Source organism: Zingiber officinale, chromosome 6A, assembly GCF_018446385.1.
Source record: "Zingiber officinale cultivar Zhangliang chromosome 6A, Zo_v1.1, whole genome shotgun sequence".
NCBI lineage: Eukaryota > Viridiplantae > Streptophyta > Magnoliopsida > Zingiberales > Zingiberaceae > Zingiber > Zingiber officinale.
In genome coordinates this window covers 106,049,679-106,066,069 of record NC_055997.1, presented here as the reverse complement: position 1 = coordinate 106,066,069, position 16,391 = coordinate 106,049,679, and the positions used below count along the sequence as shown (strand labels likewise).

General features: G+C 36.0%; 2 protein-coding genes across 2 annotated transcripts; one reads left to right on the top strand and one right to left on the bottom strand.

Annotated features, from left to right (window-relative positions):
- Window positions 1-3,643: 3,643 nt before the first annotated feature.
- Window positions 3,644-13,333, top strand: LOC121997262 (protein transport protein sec23-1-like). The gene is made up of 2 exons (XM_042551586.1): window positions 3,644-4,413; window positions 11,561-13,333. The coding sequence occupies exons 1-2, from the start codon at window positions 3,748-3,750 to the stop codon at window positions 13,211-13,213; spliced, it is 2,319 nt and encodes a 772-aa protein (XP_042407520.1). The 5' UTR covers window positions 3,644-3,747; the 3' UTR covers window positions 13,214-13,333.
- Window positions 13,334-14,571: 1,238 nt separating this feature from the next.
- Window positions 14,572-15,362, bottom strand: LOC121995117. The gene is made up of 3 exons (XM_042548943.1): window positions 15,155-15,362; window positions 14,867-14,935; window positions 14,572-14,741 (listed from the first exon to the last, which is right to left on the bottom strand). The coding sequence occupies exons 1-3, from the start codon at window positions 15,360-15,362 to the stop codon at window positions 14,572-14,574; spliced, it is 447 nt and encodes a 148-aa protein (XP_042404877.1).
- Window positions 15,363-16,391: the final 1,029 nt, after the last annotated feature.

Sequence of the window (16,391 nt, the reverse complement as noted above, 5' to 3'; positions counted from 1 at the left end):
AGAAATCCATAGAAACTGAAATAGGTGCAATCGGAGCTCTCTAGGTCCATTAGTGGGTTTTGACCGAAACCCACTTATCGATCTAGAAAGCTCCGATTGCACCCATTTCAGTTTCTATAAATTTCTAAAATTACAAGGAGTGAAAATATGGTGTCCATTATTATTTTTGGCACTCCTAGTGGTAGACCAGAGGTTTTGAAAAACCCTAAATCTCTCTTTCTTTTTTTTCCTTTTTTTTTGTTTAGGTCTGATATGTTGGGCCTGATATCTCTTCATATTAGGCCTAATGTGGGCCTGATATCTCCCCATATCAGGCCCAATGTGGGCCTGATATGGGAGATATCAGGCCTAGTAACAACAAAAAATAAAAAAAAAGAAATAAAGAGAGATTTAGGGTTTTCAAAACCTCTGGTCCACCACTAGGAGTGCCAAAAATAATAATGGACACCATATTTTAACTCCTTGTAATTTTAGAAATTTAAAGAAACTGAAATGGGTACAATTGGAGCTTTCTAGGTCGATCAGTGAGTTTCGGTCAAAACCCACTGATCGACCTAGAGAGATCCGATTGCACCCATTTCAGTTTCTATGGATTTCTAAAATTGCAAGGAGTTCAAATATGGTGTCCATTATTTATTTTGGTTTTTTATAGATGTTAACAAGTAAAATCAAAGAATCGGCATAAAAGCCCACATTGGGCCTAATATGGACTCAAATAAGGTTCAACGTGGGCCTGATATCATTCCATATCAGGCCCATGTTGGGCCTGATATCATTCCATATCATGCCCACGTTGGGCCTGATTTGAGTTCATATCAGGCCCAATGTGAGCTTTTTTGCCGATTCTTTGATTTTACTTGTTAACATCTATAAAAAGCCAAAATAAATAATTGACACCATATTTGAACTCCTTGCAATTTTAGAAATCCATAGAAACTGAAATGGTTGTAATCGGAGCTCTCTATGTCCATTAGTGGGTTTTGACCGAAACCTACTGATCGACCTAGAAAACTCCGATTGCACCTATTTCAGTTTCTATGAATTTCTAAAATTACAAGGAGTTAAAATATGACGTCTATTATTATTTTTGGCACTCCTAGTGGTGGACCAAAGGTTTTGAAAATCCTAAATCTCTCTTTATTTCTTTTTATTTATTTATTTTTTTTATTTTTTGTTGTTCCTAGGCCTGATATCTCTCATATGAGGCCCACATTGGGCCTGATATGGGGAGATATCAGGCCCAACGTGGGCCTGATATCTCTTCATATCAGGCCTAAACAAAAAAAAAGGAAAAAAAAGAAAGAGAGAGGGTTTCTCTGGTCTACCACTAGGAGTGTCAAAAATAATAATGGACACCATATTTCACCTTGTAATTTTAGAAATTATGAATCGAAATGGGTGATCGGAGCTTTCAGATCGATAAGTGGGTTAAACCCACTGGACCCAGAGTCTCGATGCACCTATTTCTTCTATGATTTCTAAATGCAAGGAGTTCAAATAGTGTCCATTATTTATTTGACTTTTATATATGTTAACAAGCAAAATCAAAGAATCGCCAAAAACCCACATCGAGCCTGATATGGACTCAAATCAGGCCAGCATGAGCCCGATATGGAATGATATCAGGCCCACGTTGGGACTGATATAACGAAATATCACGTTGGGCCTGATATGATTCCATATCGTAGAGGACTTTTACGCCGATTCTTTGATTTTTCTTGTTAATATCTATAAAAGTTAAAATAAATAATGGATACCATATTTGAACTCCTTACAATTTTAGAAATCATAGAACGAAATGGGTGTAATCGGACTCTCAGGTCCATCGGGTTTTGACCAAACCCACCGATCGACCAAAGCTCGATCAGACTCATTTTCTTTTAATTTCTAAAATTACAAGGAGTTAAAATATGATGTCCATTATTATTTTTGGCACTCTAGTGGTGGACATTTTGAAAACCCTAAATCTCTCTTTATTTTTTATTTTTTATTTTTGTTGTTACTAGGCCCGATATCTCCCATATCAGAGCCCACATCGGGCCCGATATGGGAGATATCCCACATTGGGCTTGATATGAAGAGATATCAGGCCCAACGTGGCATGATATCTCTTCATATCGCACCTAAACAAAAAAAAGGGAAAAAAGAAAGAGAGATTTAGGGTTTTCAAAACCTCCGTCCACCATCTAAGGCTGTAATAATGACACCATATTTCACTCCTTGTAATTTTAGAAATTCATAGAATCGAAATGGGTGCAATCGGAGCTTTAGATCGATTGGTGGGTTTCGGTCAAAACCCACTGACTTCTCAGCTTCAATTGCCATCTTCATGGATTTAAAATAGAGTTCAATATTTTATTTATTTTGGCTTTTTATAAATGTTAACAAGTAAAATCAAAGAATCGGCAAAAAAGCCCACATTGGGCCTGATATGGACTCAAATCAGGCCCAACGTGGGCCTGATATGGAATGATATCAGGCCCACGTTGGGCCTGATATGATTCCATATCAGGTTCAACGTGAGCTTTTATGCCGATTCTTTGATTTTGCTTGTTAACATCTATAAAAAGCCAAAATAAATAATGTACATCATATTTGAACTCCTTGTAATTTTAGAAATTCATAGAAACTGAAATGAGTGCAATCGGAGCTCTCTAGGTCCATCAGTGGGTTTTGACCGAAACCCACTGATCGACCTAGAAAGCTCCGATTGCACCCATTTCAGTTCCTGTGGATTTCTAAAATTGCAAGAAGTCCAAATATGATGTCCATTATTTATTTTGGCTTCTTCAAATGTATTAAAATGTGATTAAAATTGACTAATGTTATTTCTATATTCTGCCGACAGAGGAGAGAGAGAAGTGAGAGAAATATAATGAAGAAAAAAAAACAATAGAAAAAGTCAAATTATCAGGAGGGTAAAATAGGAAATGATTTTAAAAAAGTGCACTCTTTGGTAAATATCAAAGTAGTGTACGTCTTTTGGTAAATTCAGATTTTCAAGTGCGCTCTTTGGTAAATTGCCGATTTAACTTTCATTCCCTTTCCTTTCCTCCCAACCAAAATAACATATGTTACGTTAATGAATCTTCCCTCCCTCCCAAACAAGGGGAAGTTAAATACTTTACTTCCTCTCCCTTTCCTTTCTGTTAATGAATCTTCCCTCACCCCATCCAAATACAGTGTCAGAGTTTTAGATTAGGGCCAAAGGAATATATATTATTGCACTTTTTTTTTTGAAGTTTCAAATTTTACACGATTATAAAATATTTTTACTTAAAAATAATTTTGAAGAGCTTAGATTTAATGATTTGCATTAAATGAGCACGAGTGCACTTTTAATAACTCTTTAATTTTATCCATATTTTTTTGTTTTAAATCTTTACATAAATACTTTTGTTAAAATGCTTGATGGATATTACTTGATTAAAATAATATTTAATCGATCGTTGACCATCATATATTTTTATAAAAGTGTAGGCGTATTTTAAAATTGAATATACATAAATTTAGATTCGTATAAATTAAGATTTAATTTGTTAAACTTAATTAATTGATTTAGTATAATTTGTGTTGCTATAGATTCGTTATAATTTAAAATTTTATGGTAATTTATTAAATAAGGTAAACTTTATGATGTTTCTAACAAATTCCTTAATTTTATTCCGGCAAGATCAATCCATGGCCGCACTCCCCGGTATCTAAACCCTAGCCCCCTCTGATGCTACCGCCGCCGCTTGCCACTCCATGGACTTCGCTGAGCTGGAGTCGATCGAGGGCCTCCGGTGGCCATGGAACTCTTGGCCGTTGTCGCAGAGCGATGCAGCAGCCCTCGTCGTCCCCCTCAGTGTGATGTGCACGCCGCTCATGCCAATCGCCGACCTACCCCTCCTCCCTTATGCCCCCCTCCTCTGCGCCGACTGCCGCGCCGCGCTTAACCCCTACGCCCGAGTCGACTACCGCGCCGCTCTCTGGTTCTGCCCTTTTTGCTCCCACAAGAACCCCTTCCCCCGCTCCTATGCCGGCATCGGCGAGAACACACTGCCTGCCGAGCTCTTCCCCACCTACAGCACTGTCGAATACGAAGTTTCCAGGAATCCCCGCGCCAACCGTGGTGCGGGAAGTGTGTTTGGATTCTCGACTTCTTCTGCGCCATCCTCGTCTTCATCGGAGAGGTTGGATGGGCTGCAGCTTCCGGGTCCAGCATTTGTTTTTGTGATTGATTTGTGCTCCGAGCAGGACGAGCTTCAAGCCCTCAAAAATGAAATCTTGCACATTGTCGCTCGTCTACCAGAAATTGTGATGGTGGGACTGATCACATTTGGATCAATGGTGTGGGTGCATGATCTCGGTTACACTGCTTGCCCAAAAGTTATGGTTTTTCCTGGTGATCGGGAGTCGTCATCAGAGAAGGTAATTATCAAGCATTTATATCATTTGATTAGATTGTGCAGTAGTGCAGATATTTCTAGTTAAAAATTTGTATTTTGATTGAGAAATTGATACAATTTGGCTCATATAAGATAGTGGCATGTTCTGATTGCTTCAGTATTGAAACAATGCTGATATAAGCAGTTGGAAATAATTTGGATTTGCTTTGAATGGAATTGTTCCTTCATGTTCTTCGTTCCATGCTTATAAGGATGGCTGCGTGATCTAGTACTCACTACACTTATCATCTAAAGAACAAGCCATATTACAAAACTATTTGAGGTTAATTATTTGTATCTTATTCCAAAATTAAATCATGCGAAGCAATATCATCAATGCAACTTAGCACATTTACTACCTTTCATAGGTAGAATTGATTCAACTTAGTTAACTGTAGACTTTTTGAAATAATCATATTATCTTAATTTAGTTTTTGTTTCAGTCATTTGTTGATGCTGCATCTATCCAATTCCCTAAAAACGAAAATTCTTGCTTTTATTTTTCCTAGTAACCTAAACACTCATTTCAACATTCTTCTCTGTTAGACTACTTGTTGTGCATATGTTTGTCTTTTTATTCATCGTTGATCAGGAAAGCATGATTATGAATCAGATCTTCATTAATCTTACCTTTTAGTTGAGTAATAGAGTCATTATACCTAAAGCTCTTAATTGCAAGTCAACTCTTTAAAGCCTTCTTGGAATAACTATTTCTTCAAGTTTTCTATTAATATCAATGTTCTAAAAAGCATATGCATGCAGTATGTGGTTATGCCATTGCATAACATGTATGTGATAAGTGGAAACATTTGCAGGTGATACAGTAATTTTTTAAAAATGGCATAAATTATATTCAGAACAACGTAAAACATCACCTATCAATAACAAAAAACTGGATTTAACATCTACTATATAATATGTAAACTTGAACAATTCAAGCAATCAACATTAACAATATTTTCATTTGGTACTTAATAATTAAAATGATCTTCCTAAGCAATATACAATTCTATATAATTTTTTGGTATATGAATCTAAGAAATGTATATAGTAAAATATACAGGATATTAAAAATGCATATTATCCAATTGATGCCTTCCACACAAATGAACATGTACATGTTGAACTAAGCACTATATTAGATATGCTTATTATTCCCCATTTAGTGAAATTGGTTTATCCTAATCAATATAAACATGAACATGATGTAGAACATAATAAGATGGAGTTTTCTTTAACCTAGGGAAGGTTATGTAGCCATAAGCACCATATGTAATTCTCCATTGCACGAGATTTTTAGTCCCATAACTAGCTTAGGTGATGATTTTGTAACATCATTCTAATTGTTAAAGTTTTGTCTATTTAGTTTTACTCCTAGTATTTTACTTAATTTAAATTTTTAGTTTTGCATGATCAAGACTTTGTTGTTTGCCTAGTGCACATCGACCTTGACTTACCAAGAATTCACTTGCATAAAGACTCTATGTCTGGGGCTTCACTCATTGCCCAAGATCCAATTCACCTCAACCTAACAAAACTTTACATCACCCAATCTCAGGTTAACCTTGACTAGCTAGGACTTCCACGGTTTGAAGACCTATTTTCTAGGATTTACTTGCCTAGAGACTCCTCATCTTCGGGACTTTACTTGCCTAAAATTCACTCCTCAGGAATTTCAACCTTATTTTCCATTTAGTCAACCTTCACTTGTCGAGACTTCTCTATTGCCAAACATTCGGTACTTCTTGACTTGTTTGGACTTTTGTCACCTATCTAGCATTCAATCCTCCATGATCTATTAAGTCCTCACTAACCTGACCTACTTGAACTTCCACTAGCAAGTCTCTAGTCCATGTTGACGTGTTTGGACTTCCACTATCAAATTTTTGATCCTTATAGATTTACTTAAATTTCTAGTCATTTGCTAGATATTTAGTCCTCCTTGACTTATTTAGACTTCCTCTGTCAACACTATTGAACTAAAATTTTCATTTGCCAACATCAGATTTAATTTTTACTAATGCTAGCACATGTTGGAACTCCATCCATGATGAACCAGTGATGGCCGGTCCCAAGCCCGGGTAAAGGAGGGTTGAGTTTGGTTGTCGGCCAACGTTAAAACTTTGACAAATATTCAATGAATGAATCCATTAAACTATTGTGCTAATATTAGGTTGTTCTCCAAAAGGAACACATTGTAAGATCCGACTGTAATGTCTCGGCAAAGATCACTACATCTCCAAAACTCTGGTGCAATACTAAATATGTAAGAGTTCGCATTGTAGGGTCCGACTGAAACATATCGGCAAGGACCGCTACATCTCCTTGAGAACTTGAGTATAGTGTTAAATAGGCAAGAGTTATCACATCATAGGTTGGATAAGAACAAATATGATAGGAAAATTAATAATCTAAGATTTGGAAAATGGAATATAGGAACCCTCACTGGTAAATCAATGGAGGTAGTAGATACAATGATTAAGAGAAAAATTAATATTTTGTATGTAGAAGAGCCAAAATGAGTAGGCAAGAAGGCAAAGATGATAAATAACTCAGGTTTAAACTTATGGTACACAAAAAAGAGTGAACCAAGAAATTGAGTGGGTATTGTTGTAGATATTTCGTATTTCGTTAAAGGATGAAGTTGTAGGAGTAGTTAGAAAAGAGGATAAAATTATAGCCCTTAAGATAATAGTGGCGAAAGAAACTATGAACATAATTAGTGTATATGCATCGCAAATAGAATTACATGAAGCTACCAAATCAAGGTTTTGGGACGACTTAGATGAAATATTATAAAAATTCCGTTAAATGAAATGATTTTAATAAGAGGTGATCTAAATGGACATATCGGAGTAAAAAATGAGGAATGTGAGAGGGTGCATGGGGGTTATGGGTTTAGAACGAGAATTGAGGAAGAGAAAATTATTTTAGATTTTGCGATAACATATGACATTATATTAGCTAATACGTTTTTTTAAGAAATGAGAAGAACACTTAGTCACATTCAAAAGTGTGAATAATAAATCACAAATTGACTTTCTTATAATTAGGAAGAAAGATAAAAAAAATTATAAAGATTGCAAGGTCATTTGAGAAAACTTAACTACCTAATATAAGCTAGTGATGTTGGATATACACTTCAAACATTGTATCAATAGAAAGAAAATATATGCTACTCCTAAAATTAAATGGTGGAAGTTAAAGGATGGGAAACAAAATATATTTAAGGAGAAGGTAGGAGTACAAGCATTAGGTGAGATATACGGTGACTCTAATACGATATGGGATAAGATGATATCAAAGTTGAAAATAGTAGCTAAGAGTGTACTCGGTGAGTCAAAGGGATATGCACCACTAAGGAATCTTGGTGGTAGAATGAGAAAGTATAAGAGAAAGTGAAAGAAAAATGAATAACTTATAAGCAATTATATATTTTTAAGCATGAGGAAAATTTTAAAAAAATATACAATAGCTAAGAAAAAAGCTAAGAAAGTAGCGAATGAAGAATGAAACTTTTTAATGATTATATTAAAAATTGGATACAAAGGAAGAGGAAAGAGACATTTATAGAATAGCTAAAGTGAGAGAAAGTAAGACAAGAGATCTTATCCAAATAAAATGTACTAAACATGAATGTAATAGGGTACTAGTAAACAATAGAGAAATAAAAGAGCGGTGGAAGAGACATTTTCACCAACTTTTTAATGAAGGTTTAGATGACCAACTTAATTTAGGTAATTTAAGTAGGTCAAATGAGTATAAGAATTTAAATTTTTATCGTAGAATTTAAACTTCACAGGTAGAGATATTCCGATAGAGGTATGGAAGTGCATAGGGAAATAAAGTATTGAACGACTTACAAAATTATTTAACATCATATTGGAAACGAAAAAATGCAAAACTAATGAGGGATAAGTAATCTAGTTCTCTTATATAAGAACAAGGGAGATGTATAAAATTATGTAAACTATAGCGGTATTAAATTAATGAGTCATACCATGAAACTTTGGGAAAAAGTAATAAAAAAAGATTAAGGAGACCTCGGTGATCGAAAATCAATTTGGGTTTATGCCTGGAAGGTCGATAATAGAAACTATACATCTTCTTAGACAATTAAATGAAAAATATCGAGAGCAAAAATAAGATTTACACATGGTATTCATTGACTTAGAAAAAACTTATGATAAAGCTCTAAGAGAAATTATATAGAGAATTCTAGAAAAAAGAGGTATTAGCGTAAAATATACTAAGCTAATTAAGGATATGTACGAGGATGTAACGACTAGAGTAAAGACTTCCGGCAGAGTAATTGAATCATTTTCAATAAAGATAGGGTTATATCAAGGATCAATTCTAAGTTCTTATCTTTTTATACTAATTGTGGGCGTACACATTCAAGAAACAGTACTGTGGTGCATGTTGTTTGCAGATGATATTGTTTTAGTAGATGAGATACATAAAGGAGTAAATGCTAAACTTGGCGTGAAATACTAGAAGGGAAAGATTTTAGGCTTAGTAGAATAAAGATGAAATATACGTAATTTAAGTTTAGCAATAGTAGACGTAATGAGACATTTCCTAGGCGAGGTAAGCCCGGAGACATTTCCAATGTCCAATTCGCCCGGCTCCATGCCGTCGGACGCCCATTCGAAGCAGTGGGTTGTTTGCACTGCCTCCACCCCGTAAAGCTCCAACTACATCCTCGGGCAAGACCACCTATTGGAATGCCTATTGCTAAGTCATCTCAATAAAAAAAGGCTTGTTGTAGTGTCTCACAGTAGGTACCCTCAAGAAATTCAGACATCCTACTCCGAATGTATTTTGCATGTCCATGCATAAAGTGAAGCATATGGTCATAGTACCAAGCTATCATATGTGGGTAAAATTCAACAAGTCGGCTTCCATTATATTCCATTACACTTTTTCTACTCTATATGATATTCATGCATTCTTGGAGTCTAGCAATATAAAATATTGTAGGATAATAATGTCTCTCAAACGCCTTTACGAATAACTGCCAAGAGATAATTAAATTTGATAAGATAGTCTTTTCTATAACGTCCTGCCCTCTGAAATGGTTGGTGGCTCATTAAATTTCATAGTACCCCACCTTTTTTGCATCTAAACACGACATGTACTCGAAGGTGTACTCAATGCGCTTCCCAAAGGCCATTGCTTTCGAGGAAGAATATAAAATGATCCTTTGTTAATCTAGCAAGCAAAGGAATATGGATTTTGTCCACAAGTACATCTTTTGTGGAGGTAGTCAAGTCAACTATAAGTGCTCCCCAAGGATCACCCACAGGCCCTAGTACAGGCTGCTGCGCATTTGATTGACAATCAACTCTTGCACCGGGATCATTCTGAGCTATTATTTATATCTCTGAGATAGAGATGGGTGCATCATCCCAGCCTTGATCAACTCCTAAGCAGTAGACACACATCTACGGCCACCTACCGCACTACCCTGGGCGAGGTAAGCCCGGAGACATTTCCCATGTCCAGTCCGCCTGGTGCCATGCTGTCGGGCGCCCATTCGAAGCAGTGGGTTGTCTGTGCCACTGCCTCCACCCCGTAAAGCCCCAACCGCATCCCCGGGCAGGACCACCTATTGGAAGGCCTATTGCTAAGTCATCTCAATAAAAAAGGTTTGTTGTAGTGCCTCACAGAAGGTACCCTTAGGAAATTCAGACATCCTAATCCGAATGTATTTTGCAAATCAAATTCCATTTTTTTTATAATCAATCATAATTATGATTGAAATATTTAAAACAACAGATAAAAGAACCCTAGAGGTACACCTCAACTTATGTGTAAATTTTTATATAAAAAAAAACATAAAATAGAAAACGAAAGCCTAGAAAATAGGAAACTCACATTTAAATTGCAAACCGAGCTCTAGTACCAAGTAAACTAAAAATTTAAAATAAACCCCAAAAATAGGAAACCCATAAGAATACTTCTAGATATTGATAATTTACAATTCATATTTGGTATGTATTACTTTGAAATGTTTTAGGCCCTAGTTAAGTATTTTTGCAGCAATTGATGGCCATTTTTAATGCCTTCTACACTGATATAATTTGATAGTCCAGTGGTTTTGAATGTATGGGTACTATCGCCTTTTGGCTCTACAGTAGGTTATATGTCTATTTAAGCTAAAAACCTAGTTGATTTTCTTTTCTTTGGGTCCTTGTGACAAATCTGTTATAGGATGTATTTTCTGAAGGTTATCTTGGTTGTACTTCTAACAAAGCGTGTTTGTTTTGTTTATAACTTGTTAAAACATGACACTCAATTACTCCCATGGTTTAAAGTGTCGTGCCGAAAAGGTTGAAACGAGCGAAACGTCTCGTTCCGCTCGGCGGCCGACACCGACACGACCCCGGCACCGGATCCACGACAGGTGCGACATGTTGCATGACCCCGTGGTCATAGAGGGGTCGCTCGACCCTGCAACAGTAGCGGAGAGGTTGCATAACCCTTCCGCTGCCGCCAGGGAGGCATCGTGCGACCCTGCGGCCACTGCAAAGGGATTGCACGATCAACGTGGTCGCGCCGAAGGAGTCATGCAATCCCCGCAGCCATGGCTGGTCGTGCAACCCTGCGGCAGTACCGAAATCGTGTGGGCTCGCGAATGGTGTCGGATTTCAGACTTTTTTTAATTAAACAGGTTAATTTTTTTAATCAACTCCTAGTTATGGTAGAGATAATCTAAAGAGACTTTATTAAATCCTAATGAAATTATCTAATTAATTTTATATTTCATTTATTTTAATTTAAAAATTATAATAAAATTTTTATTTATTTATTTATCTATTTTCATATCTTTTTTTTTTTAAAAGATTATTTTTTATCTTGTTTATTTTTTAAATATTTATGTTAAATATTTTAATTTTTAATTAATATATTTTATATTTAAAAAATACCGAAATAATATCGGCACGGTACGATATGGTACCAAAACCGTATCGTTCCAGTCCAGGACCGAAACCTCGGCATGGGTCGAAATTTTAATCCTTGATTACTCCTATGACATTTTTACTTGGTTTGTAGAACTTCTGAGAGCATGGTACTCAATTCCTCTTAGCCTTTTCTAATCTTTCTCATTGATTTGCACCTTTCAGATCCAAGAATTCATGGGAATCTCTAATCACTCTAAATTGGGAATGGTTCGGTCCATTCAAAAACATGCATTTTTGCTACCCGTTTCTGAATGTGAATTCAACTTTACGACATGGGTTGAAGAACTCAATTGTACACGGAATTCTTTACCAGGTCACCGTCCAACAAGGGCCACGGGTGCTGCAATCTCAATAGCAATAGCTCTTCTGGAGGGTTGTACACCTTATAATGTTGGTCGAGTGATGGTTTTCACATCTGGACCTGCTACAATTGGTCCTGGCATGATTACAGATACTGATCTAAGTATATCCATTCGAACACATCGAGATCTTGTAAATGATCATGCCCCATTCACTGAAAAAGCTCGTAATTTCTACAAGAAACTGGCTCAGAGATTGTCTGATACTTCAGTTGTTCTTGACCTCTTTGCATGCTCTCTTGATCAGGTTGGGGCAGCAGAGATGAGATATCCTATTGAAACATCTGGTGGTGTTTTAGTTTTAGCAGATTCATTTGAGTCGGAACAGTTCAGGAAGTGTTTAAATCACATTTTTATAAATGAAGGTACAAGTCACCTTAATATGAACTTTGATGCAACCATGGAGATAGTGACTACCAAGGAAGTTAAAATTTGTGGAGCCTTGGGGCCTTGCATGTCACTTCGAAAAAAGAACAACTCAGTGAGTGATAAGGAAATTGGCCATGGTGGAACCTATATGTGGAAGATGAACACTGTTACAAGCAAAACATGCATTGCGTTTATCTTCCAAGTCAGCACTAGTCGTGATGTGGAGCTACCGACTGTCTTCTTTGTGCAGTTCATGACACGTTATCGTCATGGGAATGGTGGATTTCGCCTAAGGGTTACTACTGCTGCTAGGAGATGGGTTAAGCTCAACTCTCCAGAACTAACTGATGGGTTTGATCAAGAGGCTGCTGCAACTGTCATGGCTAGACTGGCAGTACAGAGGGCCGAGGAATATTATGCTCGTGATGTCATCAGATGGTTGGATAAGATGCTCATACGTTTTACGGCAAAATTTGGGGACTATATGCCAGAGGATCCATCAACATTTCGATTGTCATCAAATTTTTCCCTCTATCCACAGTTCATGTATTACCTGCGGAGATCACAGTTCATTGATGTCTTTAACAGCACCCCAGATGAGACTGCCTTCTTCAGGTTGATGCTGAATCGAGAAGGGGTGATTGGTTCGCTTGTCATGATCCAGCCTACATTGTTCCAGTACTCATTCGATGGGCCACCTATTCCTGTGTTACTTGATGTTAGCTCAATCTCCCCTGATGTTATCTTGCTCTTTGATTCTTATTTTCACATAGTGATTCACTACGGATCAAAGATTGCCCAGTGGAGGAAACTTGGGTACGGCAAGGACCCAAATCATGAAAACTTTCAGAAACTGCTGGAGGCACCAGAGATTGATGCCGAGGCCTTAATAGAAGATCGGATACCTGTCCCTAAGCTGATCAAGTGCGACCAACATGGAAGCCAAGCAAGGTTCCTACTCGCAAGGCTGAATCCCTCTGTGACCCAGAAGACGGTCGTTACCGATGGTTCGGAGATTATATTTACCGATGATGTGAGCTTGCAGGTATTTATAGAACATTTGCAAGAATTGGCTGTCCAGGGTTGATAACCTATCGTATGTATACAATCTCTGCGTTTTGTGGGGTATATTTTTTTTAAATTGATTTCCCACATGTATTTTTGAGTGCAGAAGCATTGCTATAAAATATAAATATTACAAAAGGTAGATTATCTCGCTCTACATTCCGCTAAATTTAGGAAGCTAGTTGACTCTTAACGTAACACTCAAGCTTCATTAGTAGTTCAATTGTAGTAGATGTATGTTGCAGGAGAATTGAACTATGATGGTTTATGAAATCACTTTGTATCTTGCCACCACACTGAGCTCGGGGTAGTGGGGTGCCTCTTCCGTTCGTGGAAAGGCATTTGTATGGGATGTAAATTACAGTGATTGTGACATCTTTTTCGATGGGAGGAATTTTATTATTTAGGAGATTGTTTTTTTTGGAGATTTAATTTTTGTTCGTTTAGGATAATCTACCAATTAAGGATCAACCTGACTATATCTATTAAAAGAGTGAAGAAGCATCGCTGAATTACAATGGAGAAGACAATATCAATCATTCAATTAATGAACTTTACTTTTTTTCCTTACGACCGCCTATACAACTCGTGCATTGACCATTCATCCATGGGAAAGACAAATGGTAATTGCATAGGTTGTTATTACCAAAGGTCAATTTCTGTGAGTGAAATACTTATCGGCTTCTTGCCCTTTTTCATATAATAGTCACTGTTTAAAAGGTAAAAGAAAAAGTCATCCAATAAAAATCATCTATGATTTACCTCTCTATAAATAATTATGAGAACAGTTATATAGGGTGTTAGACCATCTCCAACCATAAAACCTATTTTGGTGTTCTTTCAACACCAATTTGGTGTCATTTGAGCACCAAAAATTTTTCCAACTCCAACCAATGCACACCATTTCCTACCCTAAAAGAAATATTCTTTAGAATATTCCTTTTTCCCATATTATAATTTATTATCAACATACATATTAATTTGTTAAATATTTTTATTACGATAATAATTACTATTAAAATTAAAAAATTTATTGTACATGATAACTAATTTTTATGATATTATGTTTTTAGTTACAAGAAAATTAAAATTAGTATTTTGTAATTTTGTTAGAAATAGTTTAATAAACATACTAATATTTAATATTTAAAGATATTACACCATCATAAATAATTTAGATAATATTTTTTAAATATTTTCACAAAACAAATAACACTTCATTAATAATACAAATAACACTTCATTAATAATACATCATTATGAACCTTAATTATCAGAATTACCAAATTGTTCCCACAAATGCTCAATTAATGCATTTCTAAGGGCAAAGTGAGCATTTTTATTTTTGATTCCTTCATATCTAGCAAGAAACTCTTGAAATTAGATATTGTCATCTACTGCTGTATCAACATCTGCAGCCGACAAGACTTCACCTTGATCAACAATTGATGTATTCATATCGCGCTCATCTTCAATTATCATATTATGCATAATAATACATGAAGTCATTATATCATGCAAAATATTTTTCTGCCAAAAACGTGAAGGTCCTGCAACAATTGCAAAGCATGATTGGAGCACTCCAAATGCTCGCTCAACATCTTTTCTACATGCCTCTTGTTTCATTGCAAACAACTTATTCTTTGTACAAGTGTAGACCATTTTGGGTATATACCATCAGCTAAATAGTAACCCATGTTGTACTCTTTTCCTTGAATGACATAACGAGCAGGGGGAGCAATACCTTGAGCAAGGTTAGAAAAAAGATGAGAAGACTCCAAAACATTAATGTCATTGTTAGATCCAGGAAAACCGAAATATGCATGTCATATCCAAAGATCATAATCAGCTATAACTTCTAGAATAATTGTTGACTTTCCACTGCGACCAGAATATTGCCCAACCCATGCTGTTGGGCAATTTTTCCACCTCCAATGCATGCAATCTAGACTACCCAACATACCAGGAAAACCACGTTGCTCACTAATATGAAGAAGTCTAACAACATCATTAGCATTGGGTGATCGCAGGTATTGTCCTCCAAATACTTCAACAACAGCACGACAACATCTTTTCACACTTTCTATGGCAGTTGATTCTCCTATTTTGATGTACTCATCAGTAGCGTCTGTCGGTACACCATATGCCAATATTCGAAATGCAGCTGTCATTTTTTGTAAACCTGACAAACCAAGTTTTCCAACTCCGTCTCTTTTCTGCACAAAATAATTATCATGATTACTAAACTCGTTAAAAATACGCATAAATAAATTTCTTCCCATCCGAAATCTTCTTCGAAACATTGCAGCATTATATGTAGGATTTTCGGCAAAGTAATCATTGAATAGATTACGATCAGCAGCTTCTCTATTACGATTGATCACTATGTGACCAGGAATAGATCCTTGATGTTTGCCTTTGTTGCTTTCTTCACTCAGATGTTTCAAAATGACCTGATTGTTTCGCTAGATCGCTTGAGTGATAAGCCTTCTGTGTGCTTCAAATATATCATCATCTTCAGAGCTTGAGGATGATAAATTTAATGTACCTTCATATCTAGCACTCATTTTTTGAGATGAAGAATGTGATTGAATTGTTTTCAGTTATGGTATGTATTTATAATGTATACACGACACTATTATTTTTGCAGGTGATGGGACATCACAATGCACACACTATTATAATTATTTCAGAAGATGAGACATTGCAATGAACACACAACACTATTATTTTTTTAGGAGATGATACATCACAATGCACACATAACATTATTATTTTTGCAGGTGACGAGACATCACAATGCACACATCATGATAATTATTTCAAAAGATGGGACATTACAATGAACACATAACACTATTATTTTTGCAGATGACGGGACATCACAATGCACACACTATTATAATTATTTCAGAAGATGGGACATCACAATGCACACATAACACTATTATTTTTACAGGTGACGGGATATCACAATGCACATACAAATCTTATACAATGCTCATAATTTTTTCCTATATAATGACATACTAGACATGACCATCACAATGCACCTTTACTCTTGAAAAAAATGAGTTCAAATTCTCGTTCATCATCCTACTCAGTTGAAGAAGATAAACATTTATGTCATGTTTATCTTCATATTTCTCAAAATCCAATCATAGGAATCAACCAAAAAAAGGATCAATTTTGGGCAAGAG